General features: G+C 38.2%; 1 protein-coding gene across 3 annotated transcripts in view; it reads left to right on the top strand.

The window, feature by feature from the left end:
• Positions 1 to 21827, top strand: part of STK38L (serine/threonine kinase 38 like) — an 81702-nt gene that overhangs the window by 52338 nt on the left and 7537 nt on the right. For all 3 annotated transcript variants that reach the window (XM_086401634.1, XM_086401635.1, XM_086401633.1), the window contains 8 exons: positions 2599 to 2743; positions 6525 to 6576; positions 11780 to 11902; positions 12137 to 12220; positions 17023 to 17146; positions 18707 to 18861; positions 19217 to 19319; positions 19502 to 19563. In XM_086401634.1, the coding sequence (XP_086257760.1) occupies positions 2610 to 2743; positions 6525 to 6576; positions 11780 to 11902; positions 12137 to 12220; positions 17023 to 17146; positions 18707 to 18861; positions 19217 to 19319; positions 19502 to 19563 (837 nt within the window). In that variant the 5' untranslated portion in view covers positions 2599 to 2609. The remainder of the gene's footprint in view (positions 1 to 2598; positions 2744 to 6524; positions 6577 to 11779; positions 11903 to 12136; positions 12221 to 17022; positions 17147 to 18706; positions 18862 to 19216; positions 19320 to 19501; positions 19564 to 21827) is intronic.

Here is a 21827-nt window from a genome sequence, read left to right as displayed (position 1 = left end):
TGGGGTCACAAAGAGACGGACACGACTGAGCAACTTCACTTTCACTTTTTCACTTTCATGTAATCATTTAGCAGCAGAACCTGGATTAGATCTCCAGATATCTGACTCCAAGGTTCAGTAAGTTTCTTTTTCTACAGTTGCCACCCTTTATAGGCAAGTTTTGCTAATTTTTTAAACTCTCCTTTCACCCCATCCCCTATTTGATAAGTGGACTCATTTCATTGAGTAATACCTACTCTGAGTCCAATATAGTGCTATCAAGGTGAACACTCAAGAACGATTCAGGGCAAGTTCTTGCCCAGAAGTGCTCCAAGTTTAGTGGGATAGGCACATGATGTGATCAGCGCTTATACCTGGGGTATTTGTTACATGTGGCAGAAAACACACTTGAAATAATGCCATTTGGTCTCTTCTGATAAATTGATGTCTCTCCTGGCAGGGAACCTTAGGGAAGTCACCACAATAAGGCTTCTGTCACATTGGGCTGTGAAGGATCAGCAGTAGCCCTGCAGATAGAGCATAGGACAGAACTGGTTCAGGAATAGGTCATGCCAGGGCTTGGAGGCATGAAAAGGCCGAGTGAGTGGTGAGGAAGGGCAGCAGATAAGGCCAGAAAGGCAGATTGGAGATAGGCGGGGTGGGACTCCGAAGCTCACCAGCTGACTTTTCCAAGTTTCAGTTCCTTTCTTTACTGGGCTGTCGTGAGGAAGCAATGCAATCATGCTTGGGAGTGCCATGGTCTTAAAGCCTCAGGCAAAAAGGGGGAAATTAATGAATAAACTCTCATAAAGTTTCTGATAGATATCAGCAGTCTGTGTATGAGTTGTCCTTATTTATCTTGCTGAGCTCATTTGACTTGCTGTACATGCCATGGACAATTTTAAACAAGTAATGTGATCAGCTTCTTGTTATAAAAAGATTCAGAGTAGCTAGCAGAGAAACAAGTTTATGATGTTAAGATAATAAGTGCAATTTTAGACATAATGAGGTTCAAGCAGTAGATTGAGATATAAACTCACTAAGACAACAGCAGAACTGGGAGTTTGCCATAATTAAATTGTTTACTTTCAACCTATGTATGACTTGTCTCACATGAAGAATGAGATTCCTGGAGTGTAGTTCAGTTCAGGTCTGTATCTAGGGCTCTGTGTCTTGCTGTAGTTAGTTAACGAGAGGTTGGTGTTGGGAGTAGGTGGCAGATTTGGAAGAATACTTTCAGCTATTAATGCAACGTTGGATAGTTACCCTGGCAATCTGAATCTTCTCTAGTATGGTCTGTAATGATCTCCCATCTAGATTAGCAAAAGCTTCTTTAATGTATGGAGCCATTCTAGGTTTTTGTTTTGGGTATTTTTTGGGGGGCAGTGGGGTCTAGATGTGGACTCTGGTGAGCAAGTCTCTAGGGTCAGTGCCCACCAGAGTTCAGTCTTAACATTCCTTATCTTGTCTAATTGTCTACCTTATCTTTTCCTTCTTGGTTTTGTTGTTGTTTGTTTGTTTTTTGGCCACGCCACACAGCATGTGGGATCTTAGTTCCCCAACCAGGGACCAAATCTGTCCCCCTTGCAGTGGAAGCATGGAGTCTTAACCACTGGAACTCCGGAGAAGTCCTCACATTATCTTCTTTAAACCAGTACTTTGCTTGGCTGGCTCAATGGTTTTTAAAAGTTGGCACCTGCATGACTTTAAGTAAACAAACATTGTCCAGGAAAGACCACAGAACTTCCCTGTTGTCACCTGACTTGATTCATATGTTTTTGCTTTCTGCCTGGTTCCTACAGGCATTTGAGTTTCATCTGAAAATGAAATGGACCTATCAGTCTAGAGTAGTGTACTAGACTTTGTCCTAGCACTATTTGGAATGACTTAGGATTCAGGATGAAATAGGGTATCCATGGACTCCATTCAGAGGGGCTTGTTTCTGGGGCATCCTTGGTTAAGCCTGCATTTCCACTGCAGAGGGCACAAGTCAGGGGATTAAGATCCCACATACTGTGCCACGTGGCCAAAGGGGTTTGCTTCTAAAAGTAGTTTTTCCCTAAAACATAATACCCATAAGAATTGCTCTGACAGATGTTCGTGTGCGTATTTGATATAACACTACTTGATTCATACAATTTATATGGCAGAAACTACTTCTTGCTGTTTAACTAAACTTCATGAACTCTTTTGGAGATGTATGTTTATTGGGTCATAAGTATTAGCAAAATCTTGTGAATTTTATTTAGTAATCAGTAAGACAACCACAAAATTGATTGAACCTTTCTTGTTTTGAATGACTGGTGAATATGTATGTGACTGTGTTCGTATTGTGTGTGGACTGCTACTGGTGCTTCTTGAGTGTGATTTACATCAGCCAGCACAGAATTATTTCTGTTGCTTTGGGAATGGTGTATCTTTCTCTTTCTTTACTATATTTACTAAATACTGTGTTTCATTATTATATTATGTTACTTATAATGTGAGAGACTCCAGTGTCTTAACTGTTAGGGTACAGTGTTGTTGCCTAGTAGAAATCAGGCCATTTCTAGAGTTTGTTAAAAGAGATAGAAAGTTTTCTTTTCCTATGAAATAATTTGTGTCTCTGTGTCATTCTAGTTTCTGTTACTATGGCAATGACGGCAGGGTCTACAACCACCTTTCCTATGAGCAACCATACCCGGGAAAGAGTGACCGTCGCCAAGCTCACATTGGAGAATTTTTACAGCAACCTAATTTTACAGCATGAAGAGAGAGAAACCAGGTATAGTAAAGGCTGGTCAACATTTTCTGTGTAGTTAAAGAAGCTATTATGTTGCAAGTGGGATGTAAACATGTTGTCCGTTAATAATATAAATATTGTGGATCCTTGAATGCTGATTTTAAGTTTCTCAGAATGACAGTATACTTGGTTACTTGTTTTACCTTCACAGAATAGTGTCTTATCCTGGCACCAATATATTTATATCTCATGTTAATTGATGTTTTAAACAATGTTTCTGACATTGAGATTATGGTATATCTTTATACTTTCTTTTGTAAAAAAACTTTCTTTTAGAGAGCTAATTCATGAATGACTGCTTTTAATCCAGAAATATTTGTAGTGTTGTGTGTATATCAGTGGGAATGAGAGAATTTTTTAAAAAATGACGTTATTTTGCCTTCAGAAAACTTAGAGTAAGGAAGATAATGCACATGAATATTATATGAAAGGGTGAAAAGTATGCCCTTTGAGAAGGGTGAAGAAAGGAGAGGTTGTTTTTGACAAAGGCAGCTGGGAAGGCTTCATCAAGGTTGATGGCATTTGAACAGAGTCCCTAAGGAAGAGTACTATTAAATATGCATGAAAGGGAGAAGGGAGAGGTTAACCAGCTGGAGGGAGGATACTGGAGACAGAAGAAAGCACCTTACCAGGTCAGGCATTGTCCAATTTAACTCCAACTAAATTTTTACCATTTCCTGCGAGTCGTGGACACTTCAGATCAAAGCTATTCTCATGGTAGTAAAGAGCCTTGAAAAATTTTGAACAGAAGATCTAAATGATCACAGGTGCTTCTCTGGAAGACCACTTTAGTTGTGTTGTACAGAATGGATTGTGGGAGGAGAAATTAGAAACAGGAAAGGATGTAGTCCCAGCCAGTGGAAAGTAGGCTAGCTTTAGGATTATGCCAGCAATAGTAGGGAAGATCTCAGTGAGAAAGATGGGAGAAACATGGCAGCTACCCAGATAAGGAATGTGAGAGAAAGAAGTCAGTGCTGGCTCTGAAATTTCACACCTGGGCAAACAGAGAGTGGTATAACTTAGTGAAATAGAACTCAAGGGGAAGAATCTGGTTTTGGATGTAATTTTGGGTGGGTCTAACTACAGATTAGACGTGGCTGGGGAGAGTACAGAACTGGAAAGTGAAACTCAAGTGACTGTTCAGAAGTCAGCTTAGAGGAAGGAAATAGAAAGCTAAGAAAGGTAGAGACTAGTGAGGAGAGTAAATGCGTCTTTGATCAAAATTCCTAGAGGAAAAGAGGAAAGAGAATGGAACAGAGGTGAATTAAACTGAGTTCACCATCAGTAGACATTCCAAAAGATTCAACTTAGGCAGAACGCAAGTGAGCACACTCAGAGGATCTAAACGTAAATATGTAGATAAATCTCAGCCAAAATGTACTGTATAAGAAAACTTTGACAATAATGATACTATCTTAGATATTTTAAAGAATAGAACTAAAGTATTTTTCTACAGTAAACTATCAGGAGGGAAGTGGAATTAAATTGTTCTTAGAGATCAGTGTGTCCTAAGGATAGGGATACAACATAGAGAGGAGTAAAGATTAATTAATTTCAAGCTTTGACAAATTAAGAATGCTTGTTATAATTTCTAGGGTGGCCACTAAAAGAATAAAATTAGTTTGTAATTTTTAAATTAATAGAAGGAAAAAAAGAGCTAGGGGAAAAATAAGTTCAGAAGAAAGCAAGGGAAAAAGAAAAACTGAAATACCTAAAAGTAACCACAAGTAGAAATCACACCATAAGTTAGAAATAAAACATATAAGAAATTACTGTAATTGTAAATATATTGAAAGTCTGAAAGTGATCAGATCATCAAGGAAGACTGAATGAAGTAAAAGAGAAGCAAGGAAGGAAAGTCCTGTATTTTTTCAGTGGCCACTTAAGTTACCATCTTTCTCAGTGAGAAAGATGGAAAAACATGGCAGCTACCCAGATAAGGAATGTGAGAGAAAGAAGTCAATGCTGGCTTTAAATTCATGAGAATTTTAAAGGTTCATTATTGCCTTTTATTGCTGAAACCTTAAAGTAACTCAGTTTTGCCTTCTGTTCCCAAACAAAAGAAAATAGATATAAAAATTAGTTTTTAAAAAAAATCATGGTAAGTGCCATAGAAGTCAAATTAAATAGCTCATGTTTCCTAAAAGCTTGTACTTTAAGGAACATGTGATGGATTTCTTAGGCTTAATTAATTGGATAAATGCATAAGCCAAATAAAGTACCAATCAATACAAAGCTTAAGATCATTTCAGGAGGAAACTATGTTTTAAGAAGGGACAAGAGAAGCCTGTGGGTCTTCTCATTTAGGTATGGAAACAGATGAAAGTTTTTGCATCTCTCCCCAGAAGGAAGGATAAGTTACTGAGGTGTTGGCTTTAGAAGACGAGCATAGGGATTTGACAGAAGAATAAAGTTGTTTGTATATTGATAGTCCCCCCTGTGATAATGGTCTTCTGACTCTCTGGATTCTTCTTGCAGAGAAGAAAACTCAGATCATTCACCAAGCAGCTCTGGTGTCTAGAGGGGCATGATGGCAGACACAGAGTCCAGTATCAGGAACTTAGTCCATTCAAAGGGTTGGCCTTGGGCAATCATGTGTAAACAAAATATAAAAATCAGTGTGATTAGCACCAAGGTAGGTGCTTATTACTAGAATTGAGGAAGTAAGTGGAGAATATTCTTATAAACAGCTGAGTTATGAACAGGCTTTAGATAGTTTTGTTATGAATTTTCCATAAGAAATAAAGAGGATCTTAACAGTGGTTTAGGAAAGAGCTTCCCTTTGGGCATATTTTCATAAACATCATGGTTTCAATCCTCAACCCTTATGGATAAATCTTTGAACGTTAGTCTTTTTCTAGTATGCTGCAAAACTAATTTGGAAAAGCTCTCCCAGGTTTATCATTAGGACAAAAAAAAAAAGCAATACAATAGAAATGAAATACTAATAGTCACTTGGAAATGAGTTGCAAAGTAGATACTACAGCTGTCTGTCTGGTTACCAGTTATTTCATGCATACTGACCAACACCACACATCCCCTCACCCCACCCCCCACTCCCTCTGTAGCTTAAGTAACTTCAAGGGTACATTTTAAAATATTGAAGAACTGAACTTGGCTATACCTAGCGATGCAAATATTCTAGTAGTTAATGGGTTATTTTGTTAATGTATATATATATCACTTTCCAATTTCCCAAGAATTATAGTAGAATCAAATATACTTAATTGCACTGAACATCTTTCCTTGATTAATTAGGAAGATCAAGTTTAGAGGTAAAGTGAAGGACGTAGACAAGCTTTAGCTGATAAGCGTTAAAACCAAAGTTCAAGCACAGGGAAGCCTAGAGATATCTACCTTAAAAAGTTTTACTTTTAGTCACTATAGTTACCTTTTTATACATCTAGGATAAACACTGATAAATGTTAATGATTTTGGAGGTTTGAACATTAGATAACAGAGTTTTCCATGTTAGAACATGAGTCACCTTTGCTAACAATTCATTTAGGCAGCTTTAGAAGTAAATTATTCATTTGGCTAGTATAAGACAGCTAAATCTGGACTGGGCTCATATTTTGAAAAATAAATATATATATACACACACACATAATCACTCTTTTTAGTGATTATTTTGATTCAACTTGAAAGATTTGTTTTTTAGCAGAGCAAACTGAAGTGTAAATTTGAAAAAATAAATGTACATTTCTTAAATGGAAATACTTAGGAACACATTTAAATTTAAATTATTTTTTCTTCTAAAAAGGCAGAAGAAATTAGAAGTGGCTATGGAAGAAGAAGGATTAGCAGATGAAGAGGTAATGTAAGCTGTAATTACTATGACTAATGCCTCTGTTATATACCTGAAAGTCACTAAATCTGAAATGCTCTCACTACAAAAAAAAAATAGCATTTAGTTATGTGATGTGATGGATGTGTTAACTAACTTTATTGTGGTCCACATTTCACAATATATATTCACTTGTATCAAGTCATCACATTGTAGGAGACGCCCTGGTGATGGACCCCACGCTTCCACTGCTGGGTATCTGGGTTTGATTCCTCTTTGAGGAACTAAGATCCTGTGGATCACATGGCATGGCCAAAGGGTGGGGAGAAAAATTACCACATTGTATACCTTAAACTTACACAATATTATATGTCAATTACCTCTCAATAAAAAGGGGGAAACTATAATAACTGTACAAAAGCTACCCCAGTGGCTTTTTCAAGTATTAGCGCTAGTGGTAAAGATTCCTCCTGCCAATGCAGGAGACATAAGAGAACACGGGCTCGATACCTGGATCAGGAAGATCCCCTGGAGAAGGGAATGGGAACCCACTCCAGTATTCTTGCCTGGAGAATCCCACGGATAGAGGAACCTGATGGGTTACAGTCCATGGGGTCACAAAGAGTTGGACATGACTGAAGTGACTTAGAATGCACACATGATCTTATAATTTAGATAGTGTGGGTTTAATATTTGAACGTGGTTCTTCTTACTGTGTTGCTATGATGGAAATCTTTGAAAGGGGGAAGCTTTTTTTTAATTCTAAGAACATATATTCAGTGAATAGTATCTACAGTATTCTAGGTGTGACGAATAAGAAAAGAGGGCTCCCAGAAGAATCAGTTAGTTGCCAAATCTTCTTTTAAATTTTCCTGCATGTTTCTTAAAACCTCCTGGTTCACTAGTCTGGTGCCTGGAACCCAGTCATGTAAATGGCTGTGTATTTCACCTGAAGACTCACTGCCCCCAGCTAGTCTGTCTTGTGTTCTCAGCCATGTTCCCACCCCCAGTTTTCCTATGCACTGCAACCAGGGTTACCTGTCAAAACCCAGATCTGACCAAGTCACTCTTTTGTTAATACCCTTCACTGGCTCCCATGTTCTCTCAGGATAAGGCCAACTTGTAACGTGAGTGGATATACAAGTCCCTTTATAATTTGGCTTTTGCTTCCCTTTCTCTCACCTTATCTCTTGTCACCCCACCGCCAGGCTGCTCAATGGGATAGAATTATTTTCATTTCCTTGCTCCTGCCTGTAGACTTTCTTCTGTGCATCTCTGCTGCTTGGAACTCTGCCTTCTGCCTGCTTGAGTTCCACTACTCTTCAAGATGCTTTCTGTCTCTTTCTAGGCAATACGTCCACTGGGACAGTACACTGTTCTTGTCCCTGGGACAGCCTTAAAACCATCTTCCCAGAGTAGAAACTCCATGACATCTATTCAGCATTACGTGATCCGGGCTGGCAGAGGGCTGGGATAAATATTTGGTAAATGAACAAATGGACAGTGGATCTCTCCCTAAAGAGTTCATAGATTAGAAGGAGAGATTATATGTGTGTACGTGTACAAATAGGTATACATGATAGAATGTGGCAAACTTTGAAAATATGGAGGGATTTTTTCCTAGTTCAGGGGATCAGAAAAGGTTTCACGGAAGAATTAACAGTTGATTTGAATCCTAAGGAAATAGGTAGAATTTACATGATTGTTAAGAGGTACATTCAAAGTAATGAATATGTGCAGCATATTGCACTTTAAAAATGAACTATATGAAAGCAGATGTCCAAAGGCCAAGCAAGTGTCATAAACAAGAGAAGCTGGCCACATTGGTTTCCTAGGGACATTTCATCTTTTGATCTAAAATATTTTACATACTTAATTTTTTTTTTTCATTTCCACGAGGAAATAGATTTTTTTGTCTTGTTCTAAAGATTTTATCCTCACAGTTTATCTTTTAATAAAGAATACCACTTTTCACTTTGCTGAAAGAAAACAAGACCACCAGCATGATTATACCGGTTTCCCATGACTGGCACTGGGGTGGATGGAGGTGGCCTGGTTTCAGGGCTATCCTGTTGGCCCAGTGAAGCCAAGTTCTGCTTTTCAAGAGAAGCTGGAAATCTGGACTTGTATGACATCATTTGCCTTTTCAAAATATTGGCAAGTTAGAATGATTTAAAAACAACTTAGGGGCCAAATCACATGCATGTAAGAGTTGAGTATAGCCTCTCATCCACACCAGGAGGTACTAAGTACATCTAGAACTGTTCTCTTTAATTCTCTTTAACTCACAGAAAATGTGAGGCTCTAAAAGTTCTCAGTGGCCTAAAATAACCATGTATAAAAACATCCAAAAATTTCAGTAAAGATATTAGAATTCACAAATGCTTCTTGTTGGGCCCCATGCTAAGCCCTAGACTGTCACAAATAGACATGGTCTCTGAAAGAATGTACAGTGTGCTGGATCTGTCTTTATGTGGGGTGGATCTTTTCAAAGTAAAATTGTTTTATAAAAATAAATTTATCCTTAATGCATTCTGTAATAGAAACTAACTTGTGAAATGTAGCCATGAGAAACATTTATAAGAGATGAAGTTGTTACCTGATGTATTCCATATCTTAAAACTTCTGTGTACACTGTCTTCTACACAAATTGAGCACCCTGCAAAATGAGCATTTGAGGAATACTCATTTGAAGAGGAATGGAGAAAAAAAAAGAAAATGGTGTATTTCTAGTTCCATCTCCTTTTAAATCCTGCCTAACATAGAATATTATTTACTGTAAGGGAAAACCAAACTGCACAAGTTTAAGCTGCAAGAGAGCCTTGAAATGTTAAGCCTGCCCGTAGATTTCTGTTGTCATCTTCAAGAGGAAAGAATATGATTACCAAAAATATGATTATAACTTTATTTGCTTTCCAAGATGACTTGATTTACACAAGTTGTGAGCAGATATATCAACATGCTTTTTTCATCAGTTTTTTAAGAAATGTGAACTTGTTTCAACTCTCTTTGGACTACAATGTGGACTTTGATACTATGGATAGGTTTTTTTGTTTTTAAAGTACTATGACAGTGTCATAGGTGATTTCCCTTCTTCATAGGTTTGTATATTCCATACACTGTGATCTCCCTTTCACCATTTAATAGCTGTCTCCTGACTACATAAATATTGTTTACTTACTACACTACACAACCTGTCAAATAGTAATAAGCATTACTTTCTTTGACTGCCTCTCTTGTCTGTTGACTTTGAGCATAATTTATGAAACTGTGATGAGGTCTTTTCCATTCAGATTAGACAAGTTGGAGTCTGCATCCAACTGTACATTGTTAAATCCATAAAGCCAGAAATTCAGCCTGCCTTTCAGAATTCTTGTATTAACCATTTGTGTAATTTTTAAAAGGGTCTTTGCTTCTTTGAAAACTGGTGTTATAATGCCACCGTGTGGCCTTTTTAAGTTAGAGTCAGAGTTTATAACAAGCTACTTCTGAACTATCCTTTTGTTTTACTAATAATTCATTTTTCAACATTATTGATGCAAAAGGCATTTTTAAACAAAGAAGTTCTTCACTATTTTTCACCACTGGTGTGACTTCATTTAGCTGTTTAAAGGTGTTTAGATTGAAGACATAATTTCATGATTTTATTTTTGTAGACTTTGTTAGAAGTATCAGAATTCCATTGTGTTGATGATGCATACTTGCATATTTCTAATTAATAATTCACTTTACCAATTTGGAAACAGTTGCACACAGGGGTAGGAAGGGGCTATTCAGTGGTTATATCTTGAACTACATTTAGGAACAGTGCTTCTGAACCATTTCAGTCATTTCGACTTGTTTCTTTCAGACCTGAACCTCTGCATGCTTGATAGGGTCCAGTTGAAGATGAACTGGGGCTTGATCTTTTCACTGATTTTGTTTGTTACCCATTCTGTGTGACCTCCACTATGTTATTGTTCCGTTGCTAAGTTGTGTCCAACTCTTTGCAACCCCATGGACTGCAGCACGCCAGACCTTCCCTGTCCTTCACTATCTCCTGGAGTTGGCTCAGGTTCATGTCCCAGTCGGTGATGCCATCCAACCATCTCATCCACTGCTGCCTGCTTCTTCTCCTGCCCTCAGTCTTCACCAGCATCAGGGTCTTTTCCAGTGAGTCAGCTCTTCACATCAGGTGGCCAGAGTATTGGAGCTTCAGCTTCAGCATCTGTCCTTCCAATGAACATTCAGGGTTGATTTCCTTTAGGATTGACTAGTTTGATCTCCTTGCTGTCCAAGGGACTCTCAAGAGTCTTATGTGACCTCTACCAGGTTGAGCTAATTTGACATAATTCTATGTCAAAAAGCAGAATTTTGTTTCATGAGGGGAAGGAAAAGCAAGGTTTAGAACAATTAAATAAATGCCCATTCCAAGTGTAAGCTTCAGGTAGTTCACAATTTTTCTTTAATAGTATTTTTTGTAATCTTTGTATAATGAATTGTGAAATTCTTGACTTGGATATTTTAAAGGATTCGTTGTATAATTATTTTTTTGTTGTTGCAATTTCATATTTTTAAGAAGTTATATGCCAAGTCTCAAGCACTTTATTTAAAAAATCTGCCCAAGAATAAATCCTACCATAAATAAGCCTGTATGGAAATACTGCTGCTCTGTTATTTCAGTGTCGGAAGTCTCAGCTGCTGTGAGGGAGCAGCCTTGGAAATTAGGGAGTTGACACAATTCCATAGTAGGTTTGTTAACAGTAAAAAATGAATATCAGAAATTATGGGACTTCCCCAGTGGTCCAGCAGTTAAGAATCTGCTTTCCAATGCAGGGGGCACAGGTTTGATTCCTGGTTTGTGGAATTAAGATCCCACATGCTGCATGATGTGGCCAAAAGAAAAATAAAGAATGCTATTAGCATTTCCTAAAGCTTAATTTTTATTTTTGAATTAAGTTAGTATATAGATAAAAGAATATGTGGACTTGTTAAGATGAAATATTTAACAGAGTCTGTCTCAAGAATAAAGATTCACCAATTGTTAAAAATTTTTAAATGATTTTAAAAGTTATTTTGTTTTTTACATGCTCAATGAATGTTCAACTTTGGTAAATAAATTGTAGCACCAGTATATAATATTTAAGATATGTTACCTTCATTTTAATATATCACATCTTTTAACACTATAGGCTTCCTTTGAAACAATCTGATTTTAAAAATCATCTTCCTAAAATGTTCTTTTTTAATAGAAAAAGTTACGCCGATCACAGCATGCTCGCAAGGAGACAGAGTTCTTACGGCTCAAGCGGACCAGACTTGGCCTGGATGACTTTGAGTCTCTGAAAGTTATAGGAAGAGGAGCGTTCGGAGAGGTGTGCTGCTTTTTTAAAGTCGCTGCTATTGAAAATATGTATCTTAAGAAAGTAGCTTCATACGTAAGTAGTGTAATGTGTTAAAATGTGTAATAAAGTAGCTTAATTTTAATAGAATTTCTAAAATAATGAGCAACAGCAAATTACAGCACTACTTTCTTTAAAGGAGCCTACCTTTCACCCCTAAATAAATCACAGTGACTGAAATTTGTGCTATGAATTTTTACATTCAAGGTGCGGCTGGTCCAGAAGAAAGATACAGGCCATATCTATGCAATGAAGATATTGAGAAAAGCTGATATGCTTGAAAAAGAGCAGGTAAGAGTTCTTTAGCACATGTAACCAAAGGAACATCCACTGGCGAGGTGTTAGAGTAAGTGTTAAAACTGGGATTTTTAAGAAAGAGAAACCTACACATCTTAACTATTTAATTGATGATAGATTTTTTGGTAGCCTGTTTCATTGTTTCTCTCTGGTTAAAATTTCTTCCAAATTCATAATCTAGCTTATGTGTTCAGGCTGTCATAACAAAATACCACAGACTGGGTGACTTAAAGAGCAGAAATTTATTTTCTCATAGCTCTGGAGGCTGGAAGTCCAGGAACAAGGCAGGGTTTCACTGCTGGTGAGACCTCTGTTCCTGGCTTGCACACAGCAACCTTCTCACCAAGTGCCTACATAACCTTTCCTTGGTGTGTGCAGAGGGCAGAGAGTGACTCCCTGGAGTCTCTTCTTATAATGTCACTAAACCTACTTCCTTAGAGGACCCTGTCTCCAAATCCAGTCACAGGGGGTTTAGTGCATCACCATAGGAATTTTCAGGGAGGACACGAACCTTCATTTCATGGCAAAATACCTTCTTCCCTGACTTCAGTAAAAATAAAGGACAGTACTCAGCACCCTCAGTCCCTGATTTTATTACACGTATTTAAAAATCTGTAAAGGGCCCCTCTTGTGGCTTGGATGGTAAAAGATGTGCCTGCAATGCAGGAGACCTAGGTTTGATACTTGAGTTAAAAAGATCCCCTGGAGAAGGGAATGGCTACCCACTCCCTGGAGAATTCCATGGACAGAGGAGCCTGGCAGGCTACAATCCACGGGTTACAGAGTCAGAGACGATTGAACGACTAACACTCTAACTCTCAAAATCTGTAACCTCTCCAATTTTGTACTCCTGAGCTCTCTCCCTCTTTCTTGTGACTTGGTGGAATTTTGGAGTGACCATGAATCTGAAGACATCGATTGTTGTTGTTGTTCTATTATTTTAGGCATCCACCTGAGTAGACATTGTTAGAACCCTGAGTGAATATATATGCTAGCGAAAGACTCAACAGTGTGAGGGTGCAGAGGGAGATGGTACCTCCCTGGACCTAAAGCTGAACTGCACTGTTGCTGCTGCTGCTGCTAAGTCGCTTCAGTTGTGTCTGACTCTGTGCGACCCCATAGACAGCAGCCCACCAGGCTCCCCCGTCCCTGGGATTCTCCAGGCAAGAATACTGGCGTAGGTTGCCATTTCCTTCTCCAATGCATGAAAGTAAAAAGTGAAAGTGAAGTCGCTTAGTCGTGTCCGACTCTTCGCGACCCCATGGACTGCAGCCTACCAGGCTCCTCCGTCCATGGGATTTTCCAGGCAAGAGTCCTGGAGTGGGTGCCATCGCCTTCTCCGGAACTGCACTGTTAGTCCCACCTAAACTAACTTTGTTATCATAACAGTACGATCCTGATTTTTCATTTAAATATGGCCCAATTGAATTTTCATTGCATTATTACACTTTATTTCTGTTCCATTCATTCAACAAGTATTTATTAGGTGCCTATGATGTATCAAATCCTATTCTAGGTTCTGGGAATACAGTGATTAACAGGTGAAACCTGAATCTTGTTCACTGACAGTTGTAGGGAAAATGAGCAGACAGCTGTTTGAAATAGTCATGTCTGCTGAGTACTATGAAGACAAATTTTACCAAAGGATAAAGTGATGCAGATGACCTGGCTTTAGGAGAAAGAATTAGATGAGGGAAGGTTCTCTGCAAAGAGAATATTGACGAGAAAGAGTGAGACCTATGATCAGGTAGAACGAAGATCCAGAGGCTCTGCAACAAAAAGAATCTTGGTCTGTTTAGAGACGGAAAGAAGCCACTGTGGCTAGAATTCAGGGAAGGGAAGAGTGGTAGGAGAGGGAGGCAGGGAGCAGATCACACAGGGCTTTGATGGTCGAGAAATGGTGTGTGGGTCCTACTCCAGATGCAGTGGGAAGACGCTATTTTGCTTAAACGAGAATTGATATGTCTGTTGGATGCTTGACAAAGATGGCTTGCAGGCAGGACAAACAAGAGTTGGAGCAGGGAGAACACTTGAGAGACTGTGTAGCAGTGGCAGCCAGGATGTGATTGTGGCTTACACAACAGAGCATGCATGCTCAGTTGCTTCAGTTGTGTCCGACTCTGTAACCCTATGGACTGTGGCCCACCAGGTTCCTCTGTCCATGGGATTCTCCAGGCAAGAATACGGAAGTGGGTTGCATTCCCTCCAAGGGATCTTCCCCATCCAGGGATGGAACCTGAGTCTCTTATGTCTGCTGCATTGGCAGGCAGGTTTTACCCCTAGCACCACCTGGGAAGCCCTGTACAACAGTACAGGGTTACAACAGTAAAGTGGAAGAAAAGTCACAGGTGAAGTGTATGATCTCATGGAAGAGCCAGCAGGGTTTTCTGAGCCGTACTCTATACTGGGAGGGAGACGAGGGGCAAGGATAGTGAGAAAAGAGGGAAGAATCAAGGATAATTCCCAGAGTTGTACCTTGGAATGGGATGCTTGATGGTGTCGTTTTCTAATGTAGAAAAGACGGGGGAAAGCAGGTCATTCCTGACCACTCACTCTCCAGGGAGACAGGACTCTCTGCAGACAGCCTGCTTTCAGGATGAGAAGGTGACAGGAACGTCCAGAGATGCGGTGGCAGGGGTTTTGTTGAACACAGGCTGAAAGGAAAAGGTTAGAGGGCAAGGGAGGTCAGATATTGAGATGTGTTCGAGAATTACAGATAATGATGGAAATAAACATCTGGGTCAAGATGTAGAGCCTCCGAGATTAGGAGCTAAACAGGAAACTTCTAACTAAGCCATATGGGATTAGTCCTGGATTGAGTTTTAGAGGAAAGACTACAGGCAGAAGTGAGTTCCAGCCCGTAGTCTTTAGGTAACTGGCCACATGTGGCTGCTGGGCACTTGAGTGTAGCTAGTCTGAACCGAGATAGGCTGTGAAAAGGAAAATGCCCTACCAAATTTTGAAGGCTTAGTGTCCCCCCTCCTCAAAAAAAGAGTATAAATAAATAGCTCAATAATTTTTACGTTGATTACATGCTGAAATGATAACATTTGGACATATAGGGGTTACAAAAACTGTATTGTTTAAAATAATTCCACCCATTTCTTTTTATCTTTTGTGTGGCTACTAGAAAACTTAAAATGACATGCGTGGTTTGCATTTATTTCTATTGGACAGCCCTGGTCTAGAATTTTTGCAGGAGAATCTTCACTGTAGTCCAACATCAAGTCTGTTTTGCACTTTGGGGTTGTTTTTTTCCCCTATATAAATTAATCTGCTTTTGTCACCATTGAATTTCATTTTAGAAAATGTTTTTCCCACTTAATTCTAATATATTATTATTTTAAGTTTTTATCACATTTACTTGAATGCTAACAACTCTGCAAAGTTAAATAGCAACTTATCTCCCCACTTTCCTGGTGGCTCAGACAGTAAAATATCAGCCCGCAATGCGTGAAACCCAGGTTCAGTCCCTGGCTTGGGAAGATCCCCTGGAGAAGGAAATGGCAACGCATTCCAGTATTCTTGCCTGGAGAATGCCATGAACAGAAGAGCCTGGCAGGCTACAGTCCTTGGGGTTGCAAAGAGTTGGACACAACTGAAGCGACTACCATATCTCCCCACTGTTGTGGTTCCAGATTACTGTGCGTGACACTTCCTTTACTTTAGAAACCTAGGTCCATTTTGAAAACATGCCTATAATCTGGCTTTAAGATACTTAAAAATGATTAATCAAGCCCAGTTAACGATGTAGTTGTTTATCTTGACAACACCAGAGGCAGCACCAGAGTTTGTTTTTCCTTTTCCATCTCAAAATGTTTTGTACAAGGTGGTAGGTAGGAATTTCAATATAATTTTTCACTTTATGAAACAGGTCCAAAGAAATTTTAAGTTTTTTGATGCCAGAAAACAAGTTTTTAATGTTTATTCTTGTGCTTTGATTTTGATCTTAGAGCATTTACTGTATCAGACCATAATACAGTAACCTCAGTTATTTTAAGCAGGTCATATTTTGTTATCAAGAAAAGGTTTACAAAATCTGTATCCTCATGTGCTTTAGGCCAGAGTTCATAATGGCACACAGTGAAAATAGCAAAAGCATAAAATCAAATTATTCTATTGTTAATTAAATTTGAAGAAAGAATGTATAGATGTATCAGTGGGAAAACATCTGAAAATTAACTGTACCAACCCCACAAATCACTCATTTCATAAAGTTTTTCAGTCTCCAAAATGTTCATTTAATAGTAACTGTAATAATTTTGTGTCTGACAAGTCATAGCAAAATCCCAAAAAGTTATATAAGAATTTGCTGTAGATCATGTTTATGGATATTATAAAGGTTTATTATAACAAAATAATATAAAATTATTATAAATGTTTCAACTTCTTAAAGCACCCTAATAGTTAAAGGCCAAGTCAGGCCCTTTGTTGGACTGGTAACAATTAAAAAATAGTTTGTTGAGGACTCTGACTTTGTCATACCAATCTATAGGGCATTGCTAACTACTTAACTTTTAATAAAAGTCAGACCAGGACCCTAAATTTATTTGACGAAGCCAAGATCCTTGGTTAGGTGGAGATTCTGGTTAGAAAATCTTTAGACTAATCATTTTTCTACCTCAAAAGTCTCAGCTTCCCTTTGTGATTCCACCTTTTCAGACCTAAAGATATCAGCTAAAATAAACTGTTTCCTGAACTTCTCCATATTTAATGAGAATATGGTGATTGTTAACAAGTAAGCTTGAAAAATGTGTAACGTGTTACAATTATTTTTTCAAAATACATTCATCCAGGTGGCCCATATCCGAGCAGAAAGAGATATTTTGGTAGAAGCAGATGGTGCCTGGGTGGTGAAGATGTTTTACAGTTTTCAAGACAAGAGGAACCTTTATCTAATCATGGAATTTCTCCCTGGAGGTAAAAGCAAACGTAATAGTAATGACAGGCCAACACAAACACATCTTTATATCTAACTATGATTTTATTGATTATATAAATCAATAAGCTAGGGATATTTTATACCTCTGGCTCTGAGGTTTTACACAGTCATAATTTTCTAATCATTCTTCCCATAATAATACTAATTTGAACCACAAATCAGATTGTTTTGAAGAAATGATAAAGCTGGCACATTTTAAATATTATTATTCTGTTTACTGTATATAATTTTTTAGATCTTTGCAAGTCTAGAGTTGAGAACAAGTCACCAAAGAAGAAAACAGACAACCCAGTGGGCAAATGGTAGGCAGTGTAAGGAATAGAACTCTGGTTGGTCTACGAATAGATGAGAAAGTGTTCAGCTTTACTCATATTCAGGGAAATGCAAATTAAAACAACAATGAGATTCTATTTCTCACTCAACCATCTGATTGGTAGAAACATTAATAGTCTGATGAGGCTGTGGGGGAAACCTGGCCCCTCATCTGTGCAGAGGAATCTCTGACTCTTAGGGAGAGCAGTTCAGAGATGCCAGGAAAGTTAAAAAGGCATGTGTCCTATAGTCAGGGATTCTTCCCCACACGTGCACAAGAGGCCTCATGGCAGCAGCGTCTTAAGAGTGAAACCCTAGATGCAAGATGACTGTCCATCAGTAGAAGAATGGATAAGTAAAACATGGCATACTTACGTCATTAAATATTTTACAGTAGTTAAAAGTCAGGAGCTGTATTTGTTTCAACAGTAAGATCTCAGAAATCAACAGAGATAAAGCAAGCTGTGGAATTATATGTACAGTTGATATCACTTATGTCATTTTAAAAACCATAAAAAAGACTCTAAATTCATAGATTAATATATATGCATCTGAAAACATTTCAAAAATAAGCTGGAAGAATACACACCAAAGCAAATCCATGATAATGGCAACTCAACAAAAAGGGGAAGGAATAGAATGGAAACAGAGGATAAAGTATTTGCGTGGTATTTTTTTTTAAAGACTTGAAGCATCATGAAAAAATATTAACAGTTGTCAATTTTGAGTTGTAAATTTACCATAGTGTTTCTTCTTTGTCCCTTGTAAAAGAGGAAAATTTCTTGGGAACAAGAATATCTAGAAGTGACCCTTTTGGTGGAATAATGACCTATCTTTGTTGGCCCAAAGAGTGCTGAGTGCTTTTGAAACTTGAATTTGAAAGAATATATCCCATTTCCAGATGTGCTTACATGCATTCATTTTCCCGGTTTGATACATTTTCCTCAGCAACTTATTTCTGGATGTTGAATGGTAGATACTATATATCATTATCAGTTCTGCTGTGATTTGATTTCACATATTTTCTACCTTAAAACCATTACATGTCATGAAACTTCTCCTTAATGAGCTTTTTTTATTTGGCCCTAGAGATGGTTGGAAGTACTCTGGGTGGATCATAAAATGCAGAAATGAGGCTCATGTTGTATATTACAAAGACATCTTTTACAAAACATTCCCCCTTTTGAGGCGTTACTAATACAGGGTACTTACTCTCATTTACTTAGGTGACATGATGACATTGCTAATGAAGAAGGATACTTTGACAGAAGAGGAAACACAGTTCTACATTTCAGAGACTGTTCTGGCAATAGATGCAATCCACCAGTTGGGTTTCATCCATCGGGATATTAAACCAGACAACCTTTTGTTAGATGCCAAGGCATGTGAATAAACTGGTGAATTACTAGGTCACTGATTGTTTTATGCTGTAAAAGAGGTGATTTTGTGATTGGAAATGGGCAACTGCAATTTATATGACGGGTAACCTACATTATTTCATAAACTGGTACAGTAGGAGAGAGCCCTTGAAGTGAAATGACATCAAGGGAAAATTGGCTGTCTTTTTATCATCTTCCATTTTCTCCTTCTTAAAATAATCAACATCAAATATAATTTTGCATTTCACCTGTAGGAGTTCTAAGCTAAGAATTTTTATGATTGCATTTAGAAGAAGAGTTTTAAATAAGCCTTTTGTCTCTAATGATTTTATGAGTTTTTTCCTTTTTTTTCCTTAGGGTCACGTAAAATTATCTGATTTTGGTTTGTGCACGGGATTAAAGAAGGCTCATAGGACTGAATTCTATAGAAATCTTACCCACAACCCACCAAGTGACTTCTGTAAGTTGGATTTTTTTTCAAGTTAAAGTAGCCCAGCTGGTTTAATCCAGGACTGTTGAGAACTGAAGCTTCTCTCCTTCTCCTCAACCCTTAAACTGGTGTGTTTTCAATGCACGTATGTGAATTTGTTTTTTGGTAAGAGTTTTTCCCTCATAATTACAATTCTGTCTCATTGAAATTAGCATTCCAGAACATGAACTCAAAGAGGAAAGCAGAAACATGGAAGAAGAATAGGAGACAACTGGTAAGTAGCCAGATTTGGAAGAAAGAATTTTGGGCCCTGGTCCTAAAACCTCATTTGGTATTTGTTTTACAATTTGGAGCTTCACAATAATTAGTTCTTACTTCCTAGCAGTGATAGAGCTTGTTCTGAGATCATATAGTTTTCTTAATTTTTCTGTAACATTTCCATGCCTATAAAGGAAAATGCCACTTTTATATTTTACGATTTCACTTCAGAGTATTTTATCAAGCGTATCTATAGTTATGCATTTGTCTGTTTACCAGTGCTAGCACTTTCTATAAAACTCACCGAGATGAGTGTGTGTGTGTGCTAGGTCACTTCAGTCTTGTCTGGCTCTGTGCGACCATATAGACTGTAGCCTGCCAGGCTCCTCTGTCCATGGGATTCTCCAGTACTGGAGTGGGTTGCCATACCCTCCTCCAGGGGATCTTCCCAACCCAGGGATCGAACCTGTGTCTTTTATGTCTACTTGCATTGGCAGGCGGGTTTCTTTACTGCTAGCACCACCTGGGAGATGAGTGTAAATTGAGGTAAATGCTGAGTGATATTCATGTTTCCATTTTCCCTACCTGTCCTGATACAACAAATATCAGTCAGCATAAGTAAGGTTATTGTGTGTTTCTAAGAACTTCATAGACAAAGTAAACAAAGTTTGTTGTCATGTTAAGAGTGTTACAATAAAATAGAATTGAAAAGCAGACTTTATTGCAAATAAATTTAATGACTCCTTTAATGCCCAACAGCACTGTCTGTTTTTAACCCTACAAGCTTTCTCCTCTATTACTTAGCAAATATTAGAATCATTTGTCCTTTTTCCTCTTTCCTTTTATCCTGTGAACATTTGTCAAGGTTACAAATGTGCCTTTTGACTTTAATTTCCTAACTTCTTATACAATGCCTGGTACATATCGACAGATATCTATAAATATTTGTTAAATTCTGCCAAGGGATGAAGAGAAACTTACTCAGCAGTCCCTCAGGAAGGTAAACAGACTGAAAGGCAAGAGTCTGATACCCTCTCAAAGCAAATAAAATGACCTTTGCATTATTGAGCTCATTCTCTCATTAGCCCAAGTAAACTTTTTGTGCTTATAAAACATTTTGGTGTTTTAAAGTTTTCAAAAATATTTTTTAAATGTTTTGAGCTATGCATTAATGACGGAATATTATTTCTACTTTTAAATGTGTCACTTGTAGATCAGATTTTACAACTGAGAAAAGAATTGCAGTATTTCCTACTTTCGGAGAAGGCAATGGCACCCCACTCCAGTACTCTTGCCTGGAAGATCCCATGGACGGAGGAGCCTGGGTAGGCTGCAGTCCATGGGGTCGCTGAGGGTCGGACACGACTGAGAGACTTCACTTTCACTTTTCACTATCATGCATTGGAGAAGGAAATGGCAACCCACTCCAGTGTTCTTGCCTGGAGAATCCCAGGGACGGGGGAGCCTGATGGGCTGCCGTCTATGGGGTCACACAGAGTCGGACACGACTGAAGTGACTTAGCATTAGCATTTCCTACTTTTAAAGGGAAATATGAATACTGCCTAAAACTATGGTGGAAATTCTGTACCCCCTAATTACAGAGTATTCACAATCATTACTCGTGCAGATTTTACTATTCTTGTGACCATCATCATGACTTATATCAGTGTTTTCTAGTGAAGAAATAGAGCGGACTCTTGGTGTTTGGGGCAGGAAATTCCTTTAGAGCCTATATCCCCCGCCACTAAATGCCAATCATGTCCTTCCCCAGATCATAGAAATATCAAAATCTGCTGTTACACATTTTCAAATGGCCCCTAGAGTACTACCTGTAATAGAAAATTGCTGCCTTAAGGAAAGTTTTTGTAAGATTTTATATGAATTAAGAATGAAAAACTGCATTGCTTTCTAATAGATAAGCAGTGCCCTGGAAATGAGTTTATAATGAAAATACCTGATCTTTATATGGGAGGCTGTGGTTTACAGACACGTCCCTTTGCTTTTTTTCATCCTCGTACCTACTCTGTTAGGGCAGGAATTATTAGTCCAGTTTTATGTAAGCAGAAGTTGAGGCTCAAAAAAGCTGAATAACTTGCCTGAGAGCAAGTATTGAGTACAGAAGCCAGGCCGACTGAACACAACCTTTTTATTCTTTTTTGGAATGGATTTAGGACTGAATACATAAATAACTTAGTTGAGCTCTTTAGGGACAGAAATCATGTCTTAACGTATTATCTGACTGCATGCCTTTCACTAAGCCTTATACATGATAAACCTGT

This window comes from Bos grunniens, chromosome 5, assembly GCF_055505025.1.
Source record: "Bos grunniens cultivar Pamir isolate PY7600 chromosome 5, Bosgru_T2T1.0, whole genome shotgun sequence".
NCBI classification, from domain to species: domain Eukaryota; kingdom Metazoa; phylum Chordata; class Mammalia; order Artiodactyla; family Bovidae; genus Bos; species Bos grunniens.
This window is presented reverse-complemented; position numbering and strand designations above follow the sequence as displayed.